The sequence below is a fragment of the Dermatophagoides pteronyssinus genome, unplaced genomic scaffold, assembly GCF_027571235.1.
Source record: "Dermatophagoides pteronyssinus isolate colony J.1.1.1.1 unplaced genomic scaffold, Derpt_VIB-CSIC_2022.12 sq0024, whole genome shotgun sequence".
In the NCBI taxonomy this organism is placed as follows: Eukaryota; Metazoa; Arthropoda; class Arachnida; order Sarcoptiformes; family Pyroglyphidae; genus Dermatophagoides; species Dermatophagoides pteronyssinus.
In genome coordinates, this window is record NW_027461548.1 from 199625 (window position 1) to 223636 (window position 24012).

Here is a 24012-nt window from a genome sequence, read left to right on the forward strand (position 1 = left end):
TTTTCTGAAACGTTTACATTATCAAATTATAAATAATAAAATTTGGTTTCTACGATCATCATCCTTTCTCCATCATCAATTTTTTTTTCTTCTTAGAATGGAATTGATTGTAATAGCATTAATCGTTGAACTGTTGACACATCATCATCTGATATTGCTGGTATTGTAGGTTTAGTTATTACAGGTGAAGTTATTTGAGGTCGAGTTATTGCAGGTATATTTGGTGTTGGCATATTTGGATTTAAACGTGTTGGTAATGATCCTGTTCGAACTAAATCTTTTCCTTGCACTCCTTTTGTAAATCCAGTTGGTAATGAAGTAGCTCGTTTTAATTTAGGCTCAGGAAGCATTCTATAATAATAATAATTAAAAAAAATAAAGATTATCAATATTTTCAAATTTGTTTTTTTGTTTTTGTTATTGTTTTTGATAAATATCATCATCATTACTATTATCACCCTTTACTACTTACTTGAGTTTGTTTTTTGCCTGAAAATATTTAATTGTACATCCAGCAAGTAAAACTAATAGACCTATAGCAATAATTAACAAACTACAAACCAAAGCAAATTGATTTCGTGTATTTTTATCCCAAGAACAACAACTACTTTTATAACCACAACCAACATTATTAGCACAAACTTTTGTAAATGTTTCATGTGTATTTGTTTCCAATATTTTTGAATATTCTTTACTACATAATGCAGTTATTTCTATTTCACAATCCATTGAATCCCAAACAAAACAGCAAAATTCTTTTGTCTCATAAAACTTTTGCAGCAACAACAACAACAAAAAGAATTGTATCAAATTAGAATCAATCATTTTTGTTTTTGTTAAACACTAAACTTACATATTCATCGATTGATATTTCCCATTTTTGTTGACTTTTTACTTCACATAGTCTCAAATGATGATATATTGATATATCACATTTTAATGATTCTGGTAAACCAGAAATAGGTTTATTTGGAAAAATTATTGCATCCAAACCGATATGACTATTATTATGATGTTCCATAAGTGATGATGATGAATAAATATTGATTGATATGTTTATCAATAAAATCCAAATAAACCATTGATGACAATCAAACAATTTTTCAATCATAATTCTAGCTTTATAAATAAAATGAAAATAAATAATTATTTTTTTTTAATTTTTAATATTCTATTAATCGAACCAATTTTTACAACATATTTATTATTTTATTTAACATTTTATTAAAACTTTTAAAATTTGTAATTTGATTCAGTAATTAGTAATTAAGTGTTTGTTGTTTCAATAATTTTTTGATTTGATTGAAAATCCTTGAGATTCATTTGGGTAATAATGGCGTCTATTGTTGTAAATGAAAATTCTAAAGAACATTTGCAAAAATTTCATTAAATAATAATAATAATTACAACAAAAAAAAACGAAAATACTGATGAAATAATTTAATTTAATTTAATTTAAAATGGTTTAAATTCTTATATTTCTGCATTTCGTTTTTCAATAAAACATATCTAATTTCAAATAATAATTTGATTTCTATCCCATATCATCTTTTCCATTACAAATTTTTTTTTAAAATGTTCTATCGATGTCCATTAAATTTTGAATTCTTGCAATTTCATCTGCTGATATATGTACTTGTGCTTGAGTTACTACTTGTACTGCTGTTGGAGCTGGTGCTGCTGCTGGCGCTGCTGCTGGTGCTCCTGATAATGATCCAGATAATGATGATGATGCTGATGCTATTGATGATGCTGGTGCTGGTGCTGGCGCTGCTGCTGGTGCTCCTGATAATGATCCAGATAATGATGATGATGCTGATGCTATTGATGATGTTGGTGGTGGTGCTTGCTTGAAAATTGGTGCTTTTATTGGTGCATTTATTGGCATTGAATCTGCTCTTTGTAATAATCCTGGTCTTGTTGTTGTTCCTGGTACATTCGCCGATTGAGAATGCGTTAAATTAGCTCTAATAGGAAAAAGTTCTTTTTGTGGTATATCTGGTGTTGGCATATTTGGATCTAAACGTGCTGGTAAGCTTCCACCTCTTTGTACTGTTGCTGTTGTTGTTGGGGTTGTTGCTGGAACAATCATCGATGAAGTATCCGTCACATTAGCACGGCCAAAAAATAATTCTTTATCTGGTATATCTGGTGTTTGCATATTTGGATCCATATGTAATGGTAATGATTTTGATCGCGCTAAAGCTTTTACTTTTGGTGATGTTGATCCCGTTGGTAATGAAGTAGTTCGTTGTAATTTAGAATCAGGAAAATTTGCATCAAAATAAGATCGACTATAATTAATGATTATTAAAAAAAAATTATCAATTTTTTCAAATTATTACCACCCACCACTCTTATTCACTTACTTCTGTGCAGCTATTTTTTTTCTATAATTAATAATTAAAAATGAAAAAAAAATTATTAATTTTTTAAAATCATCACCCCCCACACCACTATTATTCACTTACTTGAAATTTTCCATTTGTATATTATGCAAATTTTCCATATTTTGTATTTTTTTATCTTGATATTTTTTAAAATATTTATATCCACATCCAGCAGCAACAGCTACTGCAATAAGAAATAGAACAACACCAAAAATAATACCAGCAATCATTTTTGTTTTTTTATCCCAAAAACACCAATTACTTTTATGACCAGTACCAACTTTATTACAAACTTTTGTAAATGTTTCTTTAGTATTTGTTTCTATTTTTTCTGAATAATCTTTATTACATCTTTTTGCTTGTTCTATTTCACAATCCATTGTTTGCCAAACAAAACAACAAAATTCTCTTGTTTCATAAAACTATCAAAAAACGAAGAAAAAGATTATTCAAACAAACAAAAAAACTAGGATTTTTTTTTGATTCATTACTTACATAACTATCGATAGATACTTCCCATTTTTCATGATGTTCAATTTCACATTGATGAAAGTTATTTATAACACTTTGTTGACAGTGTAATGTATTCGGTAAATCATATACAGATTTATATGGAAAACGTATTCTACTCCAATCAGTTTGATTATTACCATGTATTATCAAATATGTATTGCCATCGACTAATAGAATATTCAATGTCATCATCATCGTTATAAGCATTGAAAAACTTTGATAAATCATCATTATTATAAAAGTAATTTTTTTTTCTTCAAAGTTTTCAAATAATAATTATAATTATAATAAGGTAGAATCAAAATAAAATAACAAAACAAACACAGAATTAGCAAATAAAATTTTTCATAAAATTTACAAATTCAACAAATTTTATATGAAAATGTAATCTATTGTTTAAAGTTAAAATTTGATTAGAATATTATTATTTTTTTTTACAAAAACCATTTTTACAAACAAAATTTCAATTCAATTTACTCACAACCAAAAAAAAATTATTTACAAAATTCGTTTTGTTTTATTAATTAATTATAAAAATTTGATAGTAACACACACACATTATTAGTAAAAAAAATATTATTTTTGAAAAATATTCACAGGTTTTATTTGTTCAAAATGGAATATATTTGTAATTTGTGATGTTAAATCTTTTTTCGTTATTGTTGTTGATGGTATTTGTAATGATGGTAAACTATAACTTGCTCTTCTTATTATTGTTAATGGTTTATTTGAAAATTTTATAACATCAAAACCAATTCCTCTTGTTGATGAACTACGTGGTTTAATTTCATATATTAAAGGTGTGTTGTCCGTGGTAGGATGAGGAGGAGCATTGCCTGTGGGCGTAACAATAGGAGGAGCTGCATTTTTATAGGATTTATATGCTTGATAACCAAATATTCCACATAAAATAATGGTTAAAATTATTGATATTATACCAATTGCAATAGCAAAATACATTTGTATTTGTGGATTCCACAAACAAGATAAACTTTTATGACCAGAACCAATTTTATCACAAATTGTTTGAAATGTTTGTTTTGTACTAATAAGTAATTTTTGTGAATAATTTTCATTACATTTTTTTGCTATATCAATTTCACAATCCATTGCATCCCAAACAAAACAGCAAAATTTTTTTGTTTCATAAAACTTTTTGGATTCCATCATCATTGAATATAAAAAGAGAAGGATAAAGTTTTTATTAATAATTTCAGAATAATCTGTTTCTGTTTTAACAAAAAAAAACTTACATAATCATTGATAGTAACATACCATTTATCACGTGATGATTGTTCACATTGATAAAATTCATTATAAATAGTTTCATGACATTTAAATGATCTTGATAGACCATAAATAGGTTTATATGGTAATAATAATGAATACCATAATTCATCGGTATTATTTTTATTTGAATGTACAATATATGTTAATGTACTAGTAGTACCAACCATTTTTATTATTACATTATTAACAAATATTATTAATATTATGATTATTATCGTTAATAAACATTGTGATAATTGAATCTTTTTGTTATATTTGTTTCTATTGTTTTTCATCATTTGTAAAATTACAAATGAAAAAACAAGTGAATCACACATTTCATTTTTTGTTTTGTTTTGTTTACAATAAATATAATCGAAAAAAATTCCAAAAATAATAATGTATTTTGTAATTAAATTAATAACATTACTGATTCAAGAATAAGGCAACAAACAAACAAAATTCAGTTTCTTAATTTTTTTTCTCCATAACTTCCCATTATTATCCCTTATAATTTTGTTAATAAATTCATTTCCGTGATTATAAGTTGAACAAAACAAATAAATCAAACCAGTGATTTTGATTTTTGATTGTCGTAGTAGTCAGGCAGTTAGTTAGTTGATTTGATTATCAGCACAGTATATTGCCAATCAGAGAGAGAGATGCTATGATATGCCATGGCGATGATAACGATTTAGCAAATATTTTTGTATCCTGGTTTCAATTTTTTTTTTTTGGGGGTACTGGTATTACAAGTGGATACCAAAAAATGGTAGAAGTAGTGGCTTTTGATGATGATGATAACGAGGATGTTTTGTTGTCTGGGTGTTGTTATTTGTTGATTTATGGTTGATTTACAGTTCGTATGAGTAATATATTAAAGTTATTTTTATTGATTTTGCTTTGATTTTTTTGAAAAACGAATTTTTTCGATTTTTTTTAGCCCACCAATCATGGATTCTTTTGGTCAAGAACCAAGTAAGTTTTCATCATTGTTTGTCATTCGTCATTTTGATTCATTTTTTTTCGCCATAGATTCTGATTATGATTATCCAATTGCAACGAAAAAAAGTATATGGAATTTAAATCGATCGATCAATGACGACAAAAATCAGATAAATTTTCCATTGATTAATGGAAATGAAAAAAATTTCGAATCAAAAAATCAACAGCAAATTATTTTTGCCGAGAAAAAACCAATTTTACCTGCGAAAAACAAATCAAGTAATATCAATCATGAACAGCAACAACAACAAGAAAAATATGCTCAAAGTTTCTATTATGATATACCGAAAAATACACCGATCAAGTCATCTTCATCAACGAGAAATCTAATGACCATGAGTGCATCAACATCATCATTATCATCAGTAGCCACCACCAACAATAATTCTTTAATGAATAATAATCGTCCACAATTACCAAAAAAATCATCATTTGTAAGGAAAAAAATACAAAAAAATTATAATGATGATAATAATTATGAAAATTTACCTGAATCAACTATAAATACATTGAATCGATACAAACATCAATCAAAATCAATATCATCATCAATGATGATGGATCAAACAAAATCATTAACATTACCAAGACCAATGAAAAATATACCAGCAACAACAACAATATCGCCATCTATCGTCAATAAAAGTGATTATAAACCAATGAATTTGGTTAATAATGATGGAGATTCATTATCTTCGACATCGAAAATAATCAATTTAAGCAAAGCTGATTCAGATGATGATGATGATGGTTGTGATTATGAATATGATTATGTTTGTTTAGAATCAAAGAAAAAATTAAATAATGATGATGAACGTATTAAAATATTATTACCAACAGCAAATCAATATCAAATTCGTTATGAAAATTTAGTTATACGATCAAATGATCAACAATTACCTGTGTTACCTGTTCAAAATGATAATAATTTTCAATCGATGAAACAATTTTATCGGTAAGTTTTTTTTTGTTGAAAAATTCCATTAAAAGAAATTAATTTTTAATACCATTTGTGGTTGAATAATATAGCCGTCATGTTTTTGGTGCACAACAAAATTTTCATCAATGGACTGCATTTACAATTGAAATTATCAATCACCATAATCAATATCAAACGAAACCAGAAATTTATTTCAATTTTGTTAAACATATCCTGTTGGCCGGACAAAATCTATTGAATATTTTCAAATTATATTTAAAACAATGGAAAAAATCTAATCACCAACAAACAACAACATTGAATAATAATGAATTGGATGAATTTTTTCAACAATTTCTTGATCAATTAAAATTGATTGTTATGAAAACAAAACGTTTAACATTTGTTGCCCATCACCACCACCATCATCATAATACAAATGGTGGAAAAGTCATGTTTGATCTGATTGAACAGATACAATTAGCCAGGAAAATGTCCGAATTTGTTAGGAAAATGTTTTGAAAAATAACAGTCACGCTTTTTGTAATTCAAAAAAAAATTAATTATAATTATAATTTTAATTCTTATTATTTTATTTTAATTAATTAAAATTAATTGATAATGATGATGATGATGAAAAAACAACATAATAATAATCATAATTATAATTATAAATGTAATATGTGTTTGTAATGATAAAAATGATGATAACTGATCAGTAATTAAAATGAATAAAATTTTTTTGGTTGTTGCCCGTTGTAGGTGTGCAAAGTATTAAGTCTGTAAACAATTGACAATGAATTGAATGAATAAAGATAAAACACACGACAACAACAACAAAAGGAAACTATTTATCAATCAATCAATCATCATTAAGTTTATACAAATTTTGAAGTGAAGAAAAACAAAGTGTTAAAAAGGAAAAAAATTCTATATATGGTGATATGATGATGATCGAGAATTTTGACAAAAAAGATTCAATGCTTTCTAATCAAATTACATATTTTTTCTCTGTTTTTTTTTGTTTTTGTTTGAATTCAATTTTAATTAATCGATAATAATGATAATGGAAACAAAACAAAAAAAAAAATGAAATGAAAGGGTATCATATAGCATCGTATTTTGTAATGAAAACAAAAAAAGTTTGTGATAAGTAAAGTGTTTGTGAAAAGTGTTAACAATAACAATAACAACGACTGTTTGAAGAAAAAAAAAATTCAGGTGTAATTCAGGTGTGTGTGTGTGTGTATGTACAGAATAGCCCTACAACAAAAAAAATTGGTTGGTTGATAGCTAAATTTGGAAAAAAAAAACAAAATGGAAAAATTACAAATTTTGGTTACAAATTACGGAAGACATTCTTTCGATAATGATAAATTTTTTTTAACTCTTTCCTTTTACTTCGGAAAAAATCTACTGAAATATCCGATAGGTGTATTGAAATAGGGATTTTTGCTTAGCTAGTCGATGATAAATGATGTTTTAGTGAATATCGAAATGATTTTTGGTATGTGCGTGTGCATGCTTCAATCAAATTCAAATTCAAATGCTGATGACTAAAACTTAGAAAACAGAAATTGTAATAGATATTTATAGAGACACTGGAAAAAAATAACGATAATCGAATCGAAATCGAATGTTTTAAAATGTAAAAAGAATTTTTTTTGTTTAACGGGCACTTCTTTTTTTTCAAAAAGGGTTAAATTTTTTTTGCATCATTACCATTATATGATCTGGTTTCAATTGCCACAGTGTTTGTTGTCGAAGAAAAGATGATGATGATGATGATTAGGGTGCAAGTGAAAGAGAGGAACCAGAGAACAAAAAAAAACCAATCAATCAATCAAATCAGTATCAGAATAGTATTGTAACAAGACACTTTTGCATTAGAATAATTTACATTGAATGAATGCTAAATGATATAACGGGTAAGGTGAGGTTAGTTGAAATGTGAAGGTGAGGATGCCTGAATTAATGAATGAATAACAACTAAACAAACAAACAAAAAAAAAGCTCATTTTATTTTTGTTGGGGAAAAAGGAGGAACGATAGGTAGATATTTTATCGATAAACGATCAAATCAATAATAAACTGGATAATTGAAAATTCTTTGTGTTTGGTTAACCTGACCTGATATAAATGTGCGATTTTTTCCGGATATAAATGAGTGAAAATAGTTTGTTTGTTTTGGTTTTGATTTTGGTTGGCATCCTTATTATTCAACGAACATTGATTATATTTAACACGGGGGGAGTGTAGAGGGGGTCGGAATCCAAAGAATTTTACACAAAAAATCCATTCAAATAATCAAGAAATAATAATTTTGTTTTTTATATCAAGGATAATTATCAGATAAAATCATTATAATGGCTAGAAAAAAAAAGTTAAAAGGGTATTATTTTTTTTTGTCTGATATATTTATATATATTTCATGAAATGAATAAACTTTTTTGTTTCGACCAGGTAATCTCAGGTAATCTTGTTGATGATGATAGTGTGCATCCTATTTGAAATTTTTTTCCATTACTTTTCTGGGTAAAAATCTGATATATAACTTCGTTGGTTGATTGATTGATGAACATTTTGAAAACATTAATTTGTTTGTTTGTTTGTTTGTAATATTGTTATGTAACAAATAAAAACAAAAGAGAAAAAACAATCATCATCTTTGTTTATCCAAATTACAATTATATAATCAAATTACATTATTAATGATGATAATAATAGCAGCTTTCCAGAGAGAAATAAGAAAAAAAAACAAAATGAAAAGAAAATTAGATAGATTAGAACAAAGAAACAAAAAAAATGATGAGTGTTTTGACAGAAAGAAAAAAAACAAAGTGAGTGATAAAAAATGATGATGATTCAGGTCAGGTCAGATCAGCTAGAATATTCTTCTTCTTCTTCGTTTTTGTTGATTCTTTTCGTCAAATTCTTTAGAAATTTTGATTCTTTTTTTTCAAAAAATTGTTGTCCGGAAAGTTTTTTCGCTTCTCCACAAAAAGAAAAAAAAACTAATTAATAAAAAAAATTGAAAGAAATCGAAGTTTTAAATTTCTGTTTCAGGATTTGTTGTTGAATTTTTTGCCGATAATGCATTTGGATTTCTTGATGGTGTCATTATTGATAATTTCCGACCGGATAATGTATGTGATGATTCAGATAATTCTATTACATGTTCATTATCCCATTTTTCTAATTCTTCACGACTTAGATGATATACAACACCTGTGTTTGTTGAAGGGGTTAAGGAAAAGAAAAAACGAAAGAAGAAGAAGAAGAAAAAACAAATTAGAAAAAAGAGGAAATTCAAGGAAAAAAAATTTAAAATTCTGGATGCTTGAATTGAATTTTGGATTTTACCAAAAAAAAAAACTATGGAAAAAAATCAAGCCTAGATCATTCACGTAACACATTAATAGTTAATTTTCTCTGCCTTTTCTCTTCTGTGTTTGTTTGGAGATAATTTAGTTTATTATGAAAGAAATGATGATGATGATAATTTCGACAAACAAACAAAACAAATGTGAATTGAAAAAGAAAATGAAATGAAACGAAAAAAAAAATCCATTTTGAAAATTAAATTCAAAAATTGAAAAATAAATAATAAATGAATATTGTAGATTAGCTTGACGGTAGATGGCGGGCCAGTGCATTAGTTTTTTTTTGCTGTTCGAAAATCTGCGCAAATCGAATCAAAAATGTTTCGATTAGATTCGATTTTTGATTTGATTTTTGTTTTTGTTTTTTTGGTTGGTTAAATTAACATAATGATAATCAAATTCAGTCTAAATCGATATTCGATCATCATAATCATCAGTACCCAATAAAGTAATTTCTGTTTAAATTGTTGTTTTAGCCGAATTCGATGATAAAGTTATATTCAAAAAGTTACCAATTTCAAAGATTCCAAAACACCAACAACAACAACTACGACCTCCCCCGGTTTTGATCGAAGAAAAAAGAAATAACTAACTGACAGCTGAACTCATACAAAACGCCAGAATCCAGGATCAACCAGCAAAAACGTAAAACAATAAAAAAGAAAGAAAGAAAGAAAAACCTTGATACACACTATATACACACACACACCCAAACCCAAACAAAAAAAACGACTAATTTAATTAGATATTATATGATCCAGAAACGAAAAAACGAAAAGAAAGAAAAGAAAACGTCAGAATGCGAAGAAAGAAAGAAACAACAACAACAACAACAGAATTATTATTAGTTTCACAATTTTGATTTCTTTATTATTTCATATTTTTCTACTTGCTTTTTTCATTTCATTCATTCTTTATTTCTTTGTTACTGAGATGATGATCATCATAAATGTTTCAAAACAATAATCATCATCATCATTTGAATCATCAACCAATGTCGAAAATGATTTTTTTTCATTTCAGTTGTACAGGGACAAATGTTGGTAGGAGAAAAGTTTCGGGAAAAAAACAAAAAAAAGTTTTCGGTAAAAAAACCCATATAAATGTGTGTCAGGTACACAGAATTGAAAGAAAATTGACTTTGGAGAAAAATTCCTTGCCATACAGGTAGCGCACATCATTTGATATATTCAGATTCTGCTAAACAAGAATCCGAATCAAAACCAATAGTAATATATACAGATAGATATTGTAATTCGGATAATATAATTATATTTTTTTTATTTTCATTTTGAATCGGTTTGGGCCCAGCATAAAAAAAAATATTATGTAATAAAAATACACAGTGGGCAAACAACTAACTCTGGTCAACCAAATATTTATTCTGGTTCTCTCTTTCGCTTGGCGTTTCTTACGATATGAAAATGATTCTGGTCGTTTGTGTGTGCGTGCGTGTGTCAGGTATGTTATGGAAATGAAAATTATTGAAGCAAACGAAAGAAAGAAGAAAATCATTTTCAATGCTCATACATATTTCATATACCTGAGTTTTCATAAAAACAATAACAACCAACCAACCAACCAACAGCCTACATTGAAAGAATTTTTGATTGAAAATTTTTGGCAATGTTGTTGTTGTTGTTGTTACCGAAGGCAAAATTTTGATTTTAAAAATAGAGAGATGATGATGATTATGCAAAAAAAAATATTTAATTTGTTTTTTTTTTCTGTTCGGGAAATATTCCCGGAAAAAAAACAACCGTGTGTGTTTTTTTTTCGCATATAATTCTCGTGAATTTTATATTTGAAAACAAATTTTTATAGCTTTAAATATTATGACCAAAAAACAGCAAATGCAAATATTGAAATTTGGGAAAAAAAGGTTTGATTGTTAAAATAAAAAATTTTAATTTCAATAAAAAAAAATGTTATTAACCTAACCTCACTGAACTATGAATCATACAGTCATATAGTCATGGCTATCAACCTAACCTCACTGAACTATGAATCATACAGTCATATAGTCATGGCTATCAACCTAACCTCACTGAACTATGAATCATAGTCATGGCTATCAACCTAACCTCACTGAACTATGAATCATAGTCATGGCTATCAACCTAACCTCACTGAACTATGAATCATAGTCATGGCTATCAACCTAACCTCACTGAACTATGAATCATACAGTCATATAGTCATAGTGTTTGATTTTTTTTTACAAAATCATTTCTGAATGGGACTTATACTATCTATAAACTGGCAAAAATACGGTAATCAATAATATTATAAAAAAAGATCAGAACCCAGTTAAAATTTCAATTTGAAATTTTCAAATACAAAAACAAAGCAGAAAATCAGAAACATCATGAATCATATATATTTCTTATGTATAACTTACCTGCACCATATGCGTCGCCAAGCACATTGATCGATGTTCGTATTCGGTCTCTGTGTATAAATAGGGATAAACGAAAATAAAAATAAAAAAATTGAAACATTTTAAAATCGATTTTTTTCAAAAAAAATAACAACAACGAAAACAACAACAAAAATCTATAAACACGCAATTGAAATTGTATTCATAAATCAAAAATAAAATTGTTTTCTATTTCGACTCAATAGGCTCAGTAGAAATTAATAAATTTTTTTTTTTTTAAAAAAAGTAAAAAAATATCCAGAAATTCAAAAGAGATTTACTCATTCGATTTTAGGTGACAATTCCTAACAGCAAAATAAATAATGATGATGATAAAACGAAAACGTAAACGAACGCAATGAACGAAATTAATGTATAATTCATCATCATCATCATCATCAATTAAAGTTTCTTGATGTTTATAATCACTATATTGTGTATGCCTTATAATAATAATTTACGTGCATAGCATTTTATTTACACACATAAAAATTTATTGAAGTAAAAAAAAAGTGAACACACACATTAATCTTCAATAAATCTTTTTTCACTGGTGTTCTGTTTTGGTGTTCTTTTAGTGTAAATTCACATCACTAAAATGAAAAGAAAATAATAATAATTTATATTGGAATCAAGAGAATATAACATGTAATAACATTCATCTTCTTCTTTTTGTTGTTGGCTACATTCATCATTCAACAAGAATTATGTAACAAAATTTGTGAATTTTTTTTTTTTGCTGTTGCTAATGTCATTGTCATTGTCGTGTTGTTTTTTTTTTTGAAAATTTTCTTGAGGGAAGGGAGTGAGGAAGAGTATACTTACAGAAACCAATCGACAGCAATAATCATTGAAATATCTTTAGTTGGTAAACCTAATGCTGTTAATACCAATAACATTGTAACCAGACCGGCTGACGGCACCGACGCAGCACCAATTGATGCTGCTGTCGAGGTTAGCGATACAATAATTATCTGGCCAAGATTAAATTCAACAGCATTCATTTGTGCGATAAATATGGCAGCAACCGCCTCGTAAAGAGCCGTCCCGTCCATATTGACGGTGGCACCAACGGGCAGTACAAATCTTGTTACCTAGAAAAAAACAAACAAAGATAAAGAAAAAACAAAACATAAGAAATAAGAAAGAAAAACAAGAGAAAATAAGAAAAATTAATCGATAATCAATCAATCAATCAATCGATCATTTATATTTTAAAAAAAATAATCATCAAATTCAATCAAGTAAAGCAGAAAACGAAAAATGCATAAAGGTGAAGCCCACATTTTCAGTTTGGTTTGCAAAAAAAAGGATACTTAATCTTTGTCTAAATCCATTGAATAAGATGATGATGATTGAAAATGGAAAAAATATCGATCATTCAAGATTCATCAGCAGCAGCTGTCATCGATTTCAAGATATGAAAAACAATAACAACATTCATTTATTTACTTCTTCGAAAAAAAAGAAAATTCCCGGAAAAAAAATTGTAGAAAATTAATTATTTTCTTTTTCCTGAAAAAATTCCCAGATTCAACATAATTAGCCCTCACTTACATATGAATATTAATTTGGTTTTTCAAATGAAACAAAAAAAATGGAAAACTTTACGGCAAAGAATTTACTTAATTTGAAAATTCTCATTTCATTTTTTTTGCTGGAAGATTTCTTTACATGTTGAAATTTTTTAAATGAAAAGAAAAGCCAAATAAATAATTTGGTAGGCAAGAGAGATTATTGAAAGGCAAAGATTGAAATTGAAAGAAACATGTGTATCACACACACACACGCACTTAAAATACCATGGATTAAAATAAAGTTTTTCATCATCATCATCATCGTTTGCATCACGAATCTAAATCATCATCAAAATTCATCATTTGTAAATGGATTGGGTAAAAAATTTTTTTTCTTTCTGGAAATATTTCTGGAAATGTGTTAACCATGAAAAGCAAGAGAGAGAGAGAGAGAGAGAGAGAGAGAGAGAGAGAGAGAGAGAGAGAGTGAGAGAAAGGCATAATTCTTCATTAATGCTTCATTGAAAAATTGAAAATTGATTTTTCAATTCAAAATTTTGAAGAAAATTTCAACTTTGTCCAAAAAAACCCGATAAGAAAATTTTCCAGAAAATTTTTCTTACCGAAAATTTTTTTTTCGCCACACCAATGATGTTTTATTAATGGATTTTTTTTCTTTCTTTGAAAGAATCAAAAATCAACAACGAAAGAAAAAAATCCATAATAATACCAAGCACACGCACACAGAAGCCACCGAAGAAAAAAAAACATAAATTATTATGTCATGACTGCAGTGATTTTGAAGAAAAAAAAAGAAAGTTCTTGGAAATTTTTTTTAAAAATAAATTTCCTAGAAAATTTCTCATCAAAATTAGAAAAACGATGAGAACAAAAAAAAAGATCAAGTGTCACATCCAATAAAAACGCTATGAATATTAATTTCATTATAATTATCATTTTTATTATTGATTTTTGTTGTTGTTGTTGGCCTATTCAGTTGATCATAATTATCACATTTCTGGGGTTACTTTTTTACAAAAAAAAAATCAATTTTCAGTTGTCTGGTGGACATATAATCTGTTTTTTTTTTCATTTGGCTAACTCGAACCAAAAATGACAATATCGATCGACGACTATATCCACACACACACATGACAAGAATCATATTTAGAGAAAAAAAAATTCCAAGGATCATAAATTCATTCACAAACGCACCAACAGAGAGAATATTCTTCTCAGTGTTAAAAAAAATTTGAATATACCCAATGACAGAACATGAAATGAAATATTATATCCAAAAAAAAGGAAGAAGCAAGAAATTCTCAGAGAAAATTTAGCTTTTTTTGGGTTCAAAATGTGTCATTCATTTTCATTAAACTTGTCGAGCGGATTTAGCTTTTTCTGTTTTCTGTTTTCTTTGTAAAACAAAACAAAAAAGAAACCCAGGCGAAAAAAGGTGCAATATATACTGGCAGGTGATATACCCAAGAGAGTGATAAATTAAATTAGAGAGAAAAAAAAATTCTTTTCTTTGTTGGCAATGGGTTAGGTGGAAATAGCTTCCATAACTAATCGACAAAAACAACAGAAAAAATGATGATAACGAAAAAAGAAAAGAATTCAAGAATTTCAAGAATCAAGAATCAAAAAAATGATAATTATTTTCATTTTGTTTTGAGTGTTTTGTTTTGCTTTCAGCAAATGTTGAAGGCATTTTTGTTTTGTTTTTTTGCTGATTCAGTCGATTTTCGCTTTGTTTTGAGCTTTTTGTTGTTGATGATCATATCAAAAATAAAACATGAAAATAACATGCTGTAGAGAAATGAGGAGGGAAAAAAGTGACGAAAGTTAATTTTCAAACAAGAAACCAACGAAAAAACCTAAAAACCAAATGGAGAAAATCATATAGTGATATTCAATGGCGGAATAGAAACCAAGAAATTCCGATAGAAAATTAACCACAGAATAAATTCATTTCTCTCTCTCTCTCTCTCTCTCTCTCTCTCTCTCTCGCTCACCCGACAGAAATTCTATAAATAAATATTCTTAGATTTTCAACAAGAATTGAAGATAATTAAAAAAAAGAAAAGCTTGAAAATAATTACGACAAATTCTGAACAAACTAAAATACTGAACCGAAAAAAAATATCAAATTCTTTGGAATGCGCAATTTCAAATAAAATGTGACCGACAGAAAAAGAAAATAAAATAGGAAATTCTGGTTGCTATGAAAGTGATCACCCGAAAAAGAGAAAAAAATTCTGTAATAATTCTATACAGGCATTCCATCGGTACATTCAATGTGTGTGTTCTCGATTCCGGAACGGTGAAACAAAAAAAACACGCAAAAGAATATTCAGGGAACCACTAAAGTTTTTTTTTGCCCGAAATTCTATTCCGGGACAACAACGATAATAATAAATTGATTCAACCGAATCGAACCACAATTGAATAATCGAAAAGAATAACCGATGACTACCCGGCAAAAACCGAACAAAAAAAAAGTTTGACCCTATTTTCACTGTTTCATTATTCTGAGATGGATTTTGCTTCTGTAACCAGAAAACCAAACCAAAAAAAATACGAATTTCATTCATGTCCGCCACCAGCATCATTTATTCAAAATGATGTTGGTGATGAAACACACACAATCGATACAATCGATACATTTTTTTTCTGGTTAACATTTGAAAAAATAAAGATTTTTTTCAAAAGAAAAAGAAATTCTCTGCTTATATTTACATAATCGAATTGATTGAATAAACAATTGATCATCAGGGAAAAATTTTCAGAATTCAATTTGAATCGAACAAAAAAACTTGATCCATATTGTTTTTGAAACTCAAGAATTTCTCTCTTTGTTTGTTCATTTCATTTGCAAACAATTTTTCGTTTTTTTCTGACTTGAATCAATCAATTTGATCATGTAAGCATGTTACTTTTGAAAAAACACAAGTCAAATAAAAATTTTTCAAAATGTTTTCAATGAAAAAAAAGAAGATTGTTCATTTTTCACTTGAAAACATTCTTCAAACAAACCAAAAAAGCCAAAAAGAGAGAGAAAAAAACACTTGAGAAACGTTGAATCAAGAATTTTGAAACAACCAAAATTGGTTCTAGGCCTGGCCAAAAAAAACATTGCACTAACGAAAAAACAACCAGAAAGAAACAAACAAACAAACAAACGAGAAAAAAATTACAAATTTCTTATCAAAACACAAAAACTAAACTGAAGAACAACCAAAACGAAAGAAAGCGAAAACAAATGTAAAGCATCCCATAAACACGAAACGCATTTTTATTTATTTATTTATTTTTAATGATAAACAACACATCATCATCATCATCATCATCATATCTAGATTTCCGTTTTCATATTTTTGACCAAACAAATTTCCGTTTCCGTTCATATTCTTCTTCTTTTCTTTTCTATTCCTTGGTCTTATGATCTAGATTTTCATTCATTTCATTCATTCATTCTGTTCGGTCAATTCAATTCAATGAATGAATGAATGAAAGTGCAGAAAATATATGGGAATTATTTGTCAAACAAAACAGGAAAAAACAAACAAAAAAACCAGAGGAAATACTTATCGAAATAAATAAATAAATATAGAAAGAGAGAGAGAGAGAGAGAGAGAGAGAGAGAAAAAAATGATGACATAACACATTTTATGAATGATTATCGATTATGGAAAAAGATGTTCCAATTCGGTTTTTTTCTGTTCTGTTTTTTTTTGCGCTTTTCTGGTTTGATTGCAATTTTGTAAATTGTTTGGCCAGAAATTACCTAATAAAAACATAGTTTTTTTCCTGCAAAGTGAAACAAAAATAATCTTCAGTAGATTTAGCCAGTGGAGAAGAGAAAAAAAACAAGATTTTCAAGATTTACTTTCTGACAACAACAACAACAAAGATTTTGATCAAATAAAGTTCCGGAGAAATAAAGAATATTCTTCGAAGCTATTGAGATTCGGAAGAGAGAAAAGAAAAGAATCTGGATTCAAGAAAAACTCAGTGTAAAAAAAAACTCAAGATGGACACTAAAAATAATCCTGAGGAGAATTTTCTGTGCCAAACACACAAACACAAAATCAGTAATTCTTGTGTTATTCTGTGGTGGGATTATGGTTGTTGTTACAACTAAGTCTCTCTCTTGACGCCTATCTATATATAGAGGGCGTCATTTTTTGTTTTTTTTGTTTTGGTTTTTTATTAGGAAACCAAATAGAGAGAGAAAAAAAACTTCTTAATTGATCTTCAGAATTAAACTAACTGCAGTATTTTATCATAATCAACCCGTCCGAACACAACCGGGTTAAACAAAAAAAACTTAATGTTTTTTCAGTGATGAAGTTAACCCCACCAACAGCATGACTGATTGACTGATTCAACCAAACATTATCATTCGAAAAACATGAATTTATTGCAGCTGCAATACTGATTACCACCACCATCATAAAACATGATAATAAAAAACAAAACCAAATAAAATAAAATTATCAATCGATCTATATGGGTTATTTTTCTTTATGTTTTTTTTTATCTCTCGATGATGATCATATCAACCAATATTCAATATTCAATTTTTTTTTGTATTTCGATATAACGATAAAATAATAAAAAACATTGGTCGGTCGTCTATATCCAAACCATCATTATCATTTAGACTGAATATTTGGGGTAGAAATAGAAACAAAACAAAAGAAGAATTGAAAACTTGATCGAACCAAAATGAAATTCTGATCAAATCAAGAGTTTTTCGGTTCTGTTTGTTGATTTATTTAGGTTTCAATGTTTTACTATATTCTTTTTTTTGGTGTAATGTTTTTTTGTTTGTTTTCTCGTTTCAAAAAGCGAAAAACAGGAAGACAAAATGAAAATAATGAAAAAAACAAAACAACGAAACTAAAGTGACAAGCACTGAATAGAATTTGAAATTGTCATATTGTCACATTGTGAAAAACAAATGAAAAAAAACATGGCAGCTAAAATTTTTGAAAAAAACTTTTTTCAATATACCTAAACTTCCGTAAACTTTTTTTTTGTTCAGTTTTAAACAAAGACTGATGATGATAATGATGGTTGGATGTATCGAATAGAAAATCAAAACATTCAACCAACCGATACACATTGAAAGTTTTTCTTTGTTTTTTTTCTGAAAACATTGGGCTAAACATCACTATTTCTACACACCCAGCCCAGAACAGAAACTGAAAAACAAAAACAAATCTAAACCAGATTCTGTCTATCTGTTTTTGGTTATTTGGGAATGACAGAAACAATTTGAATCAAAATGAATATTTTTCCTCTCATACAAACAAAGAAAGAAAGAAAGAAAGAAGAAAAAACAACAAGGTTGGTGTGTTCAATGGATGCAATGATGCAAAAATGGCCATAAAACAAAAGCAAAAATCTATTCCAGGTCATGGATGAGATTCTCTGTATATCTGTCTTTGTGTTTCAAAGCAGCTGTTATTTTCAAATTATCCTAATTAAATACACAAACACAAACACGAGAGGGAATTCAAATAATGATAGTCGAATGTAAAGAAGAAAAGAGGCAAAAAACTAATCAGTATCTGGTTTTTTATTTTGGTTTGCTTTGGTTTGATGTTTTTTGGATAGTTATTCTGGATTATATTTGTTATTCTTTTTGTTAACCGGAATTCAGTATAATTTAGTGACCTTGTGTATGGATGGATATTTCCAGTTTTTAGTACATTCTTTTTGCCGTATATTCATTATCAATTAATGATTTTTTTTCAACCAGGGGGGGGAGATAATACCAGGGTGGAAAAACTGATCCATACAACCACCCACCCACGCACGCACGCACGCACCCATATACATCCGAAATATTTCTTTTCGATTTGGTAATGTTTTCGCTCTCTCTCTCTCTCTATTTATTATGGACAATGGTCAATAAATAATGATGACGAATACTAAACGAAAGGAAAAATAAAAAACATTCGAATCCAATATAAAACCTACACCCACCCACACACACACCCAATCATATAACATTTACAACAACAAAAAAAAAAGAATGAACGAAAAAATCGATCAATCGATTGATCGATTTTATTTTATGATCATCATCATCATCATCATAGAGAGAGAAAGAAAAAGGAAAACAACAACAATAAAAACGAAACAACAACAAAAAATAAAAATTCAATTCGTGATCGATCTTTGATGATGATGATGATGATGATGATGATGGTGGAAAAAAAACGATACATTTTTTTGGAATCAAAGATCAATTGCTTCGAACAATATTCTCAAATTGAAAATATTAGTTTTCTTATCGTTTCATTCAATTTTTTTTTCATATTTCAGGATAAAAAAAACCCTCTTCATCATCATTATTTTCGATAGTATCGATTAATCGAATAAAAAAAATCGAATCGATTAATCGAATTACAAAAAAAAAATATATCGATCAAAATGTTATCAGATATCATCATCATCGATAATAATGATCAATCAATCAATCAATTGATGAATAACAACAACAAGAAATTTTTATTTTTTTTTTATTTTCTTGGTAAATTAAATTAAAAATTTAAAAGTAAAAAAGTAAAAAATGAAAGTGAAAAGTGGAAAATTATTGATTACTTACTCGTTTATCGATATGATTATTTTCTTCAAGACAACGAAATGTAATTGGAAGTGTTGCAGCAGATGATGCTGTACCTAAGGCTGTAACCCATGCTTGTAACATACCTTTAAAAAATGTAAATGGATTTTTTCTTGTAACAATAAAATAAATTCCGGGTAATGTAATAATGGCATGTATTAATAAACCAGTAATGACTGTTAACATATATAGGCCTAGTTGTTGTGCCATTGTATACATATCTTGTATGGCTAATATTTTTGCTATAATTAATGATGCAATACCGATTGGTGAATACCACATACAAATAACAACTAAACGCATTACAATTTCATTTAAAATAACAAAAAATCTAATCATTGTTTCTGCTTCGGATCCTAATTGTCCACAAATAATACCGAATGCTGTACAGAAAACAATAAGACCAAGTATATTTGAACCATCCTTATAAGGGTATGAACGAACTAATTTATAATATTCAGTTATATTTGTTGTTGGATCAGTTTTATTCAATATACGATCCCAATTTAATTGTTGATCATTTCGTTGTATACGTTTGATATCAATACGATCACCAGGTATAAATTCTGTTTTTACATTTGCAAATGCAGCTTGTAATAAATTTTCCGGAAACATATTCCGTACTAAATCTAACATTGCATCCAATGTTGATACTTTTGTATCGGCATCTTTAACTGCTTTCATTGCTTCTTGTTTGATACGTGGATTACCTGGATGTATTAACAATACCAATACAATACCTAATATGGCAGCTAATAATGTTGTACCAAAATAATATGCAATTGCTCTTGAACCCATACGACCACTTGATTTGGCATCCAATTGAGCTAAACCAGATATCATTGATGATGTTATCAATGGTAAAATTAACATTTTGAGCATACGCATTAATAATTCACCAGGAAAACCGATTAACATAACAAAATCATCATCATATGTTGCATAACGCATAAAACAACCTAACATAATACCACATATCACTGATAATATTGTCAATACAAGTAATAGATTTTCCGCAAACCATCCCCATAATGTTTCGAACCAAGTCCTTTCCGGATGTGTCATTCGTACGGTAGTTGGCATTGTTGGATTTATTTGTTGTTGTTGTTGTTGGTGATGATGAGGTTTTATTGACGCTGTTGTTTGATTACTACGTAGCATAGGTGTTTTGGCATCCATCTGACTATTTTCCATTTCCTAGTTTTGAATAGTTTTTTTTTCTTAATTTAATGTAACTTTCAAACAACAACACTTTGTTTTTTCATTTATAGTTTTTTGGTTGTTTAGGAAAATTCAATCATTAAAAATACACAGACACACACAAATGCACCGTTAAAAATTTTTTTGAATTCAATGAAATAATCTTTCTGATTGATTTGATATGCCGTCGACTGATTGACTGATTGGTTGGGTTGATTTGATTTGATTTTATTTGATTGAACGATGATCAAAACAACAAAAAAAAAACACACCACCAAACAAAATAATCAATTTTGATGATGAATTTTTTTGTGCAATAGAAAAAAAAATCCAAGGCTTTTGAGAAAAAAGGATGATAATATTGGATTGATGATTTTTAGGCTGCCAATAAAAAAAAAGTTCCTGTTTGAAAAATGAAAACAAAAAATTGAAAATTTTCATTAGAAAAAATGTGAACAAAAAAAAAATAATAATGATCTCTATTAGCGAAAAAAATGATCGATTCCGAATTGAATTAAACTTCCAAACTTTCAGAAAAACTTAATCAACTTGATTTGAATCCGAAAAACAAAGAATAACTAACTACTTTAGATATGACTACTTCAAATCAATCGATATTTTTCTTTCTTTCTTTCTTTCTTTCTTTTCTGGATTCTTTAAATTCTCTTTTTTCTTTTTTCTTTTTTTTTGTTGATGTTGGACTTGATTGGTTTCTTTCATTCAAAGTTTTTATATTTATTCTTTTCGATTCTCTCTCTCAATCTCCCTGTGAAAGAATCGTAAAGCAAAGAAAAAACTCTTTATATTTTGACCTTTGTTTGCGATTCTTTCGTTTTTCGTATTTTCGTTTTTTGTTCAATTCTTTTCTTTGTGTTCAACTTGAACAAAGAAAGCCAAGCACATTTGCATTTTAAATTGGTTGATCTTTTTTTTCTCAATCTGCAAAAAAAAGAAGAAGAAAAACAAACAATCAAAAAACGAAGATCATTTGATTTGATTTTTGATTTTTTTTTCTGATTCGCAAAAGGATTTTCTATTTTGCAACGAAGAAATCCGAAATCAAAATTGTAATGCTATTTCTCTGACTGCTATCATATGATTTTTCAACATTCGTTTTTCGTTTTTCGTTTGGTCTGATCGAATCTAATCTTGCCGTTCAGTTCATCGATGATGATGATATCATTGACTTTCGGAAAAAAATCAAATAAAATTGAGATGCGAATAGGGAGAGAGATAGATTGTCAGGCGAAGAAGAAAAAAAATCGTATGAATTTTATCTTGAATCAAAAGCAAAAAAAAAAAATTTGATAGCAAAAACTGGCAAAAGAAAAGAAAAAAAAATGCAAACGAAAACGAAAAAAAATGTTTCAAACACAAACACACACACAATACACGTGTAAATTCTGGTTGATCGATTACGGAATCCGATTCAAAATCAATCAAAAGAAAAACGAAAGAAAAAAATGAAATGAAGAAAACCAACCAAGAAACAAAAAAACAAAACAAAAAACAAAGGCAAATGGTTGAAATCAGACAAAACAACAAGATATGTTTCGCTTGATGATAATGACGATGATGACAAATGCAGAATGTCAATGATGATAATCCATTCCAATTTAAGTGATGATGATGGTTATGACATTGATGATGACAATTATCTTTTTCTTTTTAAAAAAATGATGTTCACCATAAAACAAGACAAAACAAGAATCAAATAAACATTATGTGCATACATACATTTCACACATCACATCACATCATTATCAAACACACGCACACATCACACACATCACATATGTACACCCCCAAACGTAAACAAACACACCCACCACACACACACACTTTTACTTGTCTTTTCGCAAAACAAAAACAAAAAAATTACAAAAAACAAAAATCAACGACGAAAAATCAAAAATATCAAAACATTCTTGATGATGGCAATGATGAAAAATTGACAATCGAAGCAAGGAAAAATAGCAAAAGTAAAAAAGAAACCTGGAGAGAATTTTTTCAATGTTTTTTTTTTTTTTTGATTTTAATTTCAAATTCTCATTGTTTTTTTGAACATTATGTTTTTGCTTGTTTTTTTTCACACATTATCTCTATGTATCTCATGCTCTCACTCTCTGTCTATATAAAAAGAATTCTGGTTGTACATGGTGTCTATCCAAAATGATGGCCTAAATGTGAATGGTTTTCTCTGTTTCTCTTTTCTAACCAATTTTTTGATCATCATCATCGTTGTCGTCTATTTCGTCGGTTCGTGTCTTTCTTCTCACCCATATCACACACACACTAAAACACACACACCAAAATAGACTCTACACACACACACACACACAAGCCAAAATGGTTTTGGTTTTTTTTGTTGGATATGACTTCCAGAATGATGATGAGAAAATGTATTATATCTTTTTTTACAAAAAAAAAGCGAAAAGCAAAGAAGAAAATCGTCAACCATAGTCGATCATAGTTTGAAGGAAGAAAAGAAAAGAAGAAAAAAATAGTTGAAAGAAAATGAAAAACCTAGATATCACACACATCAAAGTAAAAGTATTCTGTTCACTGTGTGTATAAGTAAATGACACAATCACATTATATAAAGAGAGAGAGAGAGGGAAGTCGAATGGTGGTGGTGGAAAGGGGGAGGAAAAAAGCCATTTCAAATTGGTTGGAAAGAAGAAAAGAAAAAAAAAGTGAAAAACACATACACCACACATACATAGATAGGATAGGTTGGGCGCGAAGTTTTTT

General features: G+C 28.1%; 5 protein-coding genes across 6 annotated transcripts; 1 reads left to right on the forward strand and 4 right to left on the reverse strand.

Moving 5' to 3' along the window:
- Nucleotides 1-18: 18 nt before the first annotated feature.
- On the reverse strand, nt 19-1151 carry LOC142645830 (uncharacterized). The gene is made up of 3 exons (XM_075823213.1): nt 854-1151; nt 473-771; nt 19-351 (listed from the first exon to the last, which is right to left on the reverse strand). Exons 1-3 carry the CDS (start codon nt 1109-1111, stop codon nt 93-95), a joined length of 816 nt encoding a protein of 271 aa, XP_075679328.1. The 5' UTR covers nt 1112-1151; the 3' UTR covers nt 19-92.
- Nucleotides 1152-1425: 274 nt separating this feature from the next.
- On the reverse strand, nt 1426-3230 carry LOC113794936 (uncharacterized). The gene is made up of 4 exons (XM_027345102.2): nt 2886-3230; nt 2472-2812; nt 2370-2390; nt 1426-2294 (listed from the first exon to the last, which is right to left on the reverse strand). Exons 1-4 carry the CDS (start codon nt 3132-3134, stop codon nt 1571-1573), a joined length of 1335 nt encoding a protein of 444 aa, XP_027200903.2. The 5' UTR covers nt 3135-3230; the 3' UTR covers nt 1426-1570.
- Nucleotides 3231-3397: 167 nt separating this feature from the next.
- LOC142645828 (uncharacterized) lies at nt 3398-4588 on the reverse strand. Its single transcript, XM_075823212.1, has 2 exons — nt 4157-4588; nt 3398-4055 (listed from the first exon to the last, which is right to left on the reverse strand). The coding sequence occupies exons 1-2, from the start codon at nt 4508-4510 to the stop codon at nt 3480-3482; spliced, it is 930 nt and encodes a 309-aa protein (XP_075679327.1). The 5' UTR covers nt 4511-4588; the 3' UTR covers nt 3398-3479.
- Nucleotides 4589-5015: 427 nt separating this feature from the next.
- On the forward strand, nt 5016-6833 carry LOC113794866 (uncharacterized). Of its 2 annotated transcripts, XM_075823203.1 has the most exons (3): nt 5016-5150; nt 5208-6132; nt 6207-6830. In XM_075823203.1, the coding sequence occupies exons 1-3, from the start codon at nt 5126-5128 to the stop codon at nt 6616-6618; spliced, it is 1362 nt and encodes a 453-aa protein (XP_075679318.1). In that variant the 5' UTR covers nt 5016-5125; the 3' UTR covers nt 6619-6830. The 2 variants fall into 2 exon arrangements, with proteins under 2 accessions (XP_075679318.1, XP_027200815.2); XM_027345014.2 differs by having other exon boundaries at nt 5126-6132; nt 6207-6833.
- Nucleotides 6834-8400: 1567 nt separating this feature from the next.
- LOC113794935 (excitatory amino acid transporter-like) lies at nt 8401-23698 on the reverse strand. The gene is made up of 5 exons (XM_075823199.1): nt 22742-23698; nt 20041-21660; nt 12724-12992; nt 11881-11930; nt 8401-9324 (listed from the first exon to the last, which is right to left on the reverse strand). Exons 2-5 carry the CDS (start codon nt 21250-21252, stop codon nt 9146-9148), a joined length of 1710 nt encoding a protein of 569 aa, XP_075679314.1. The 5' UTR covers nt 21253-21660; nt 22742-23698; the 3' UTR covers nt 8401-9145.
- Nucleotides 23699-24012: the final 314 nt, after the last annotated feature.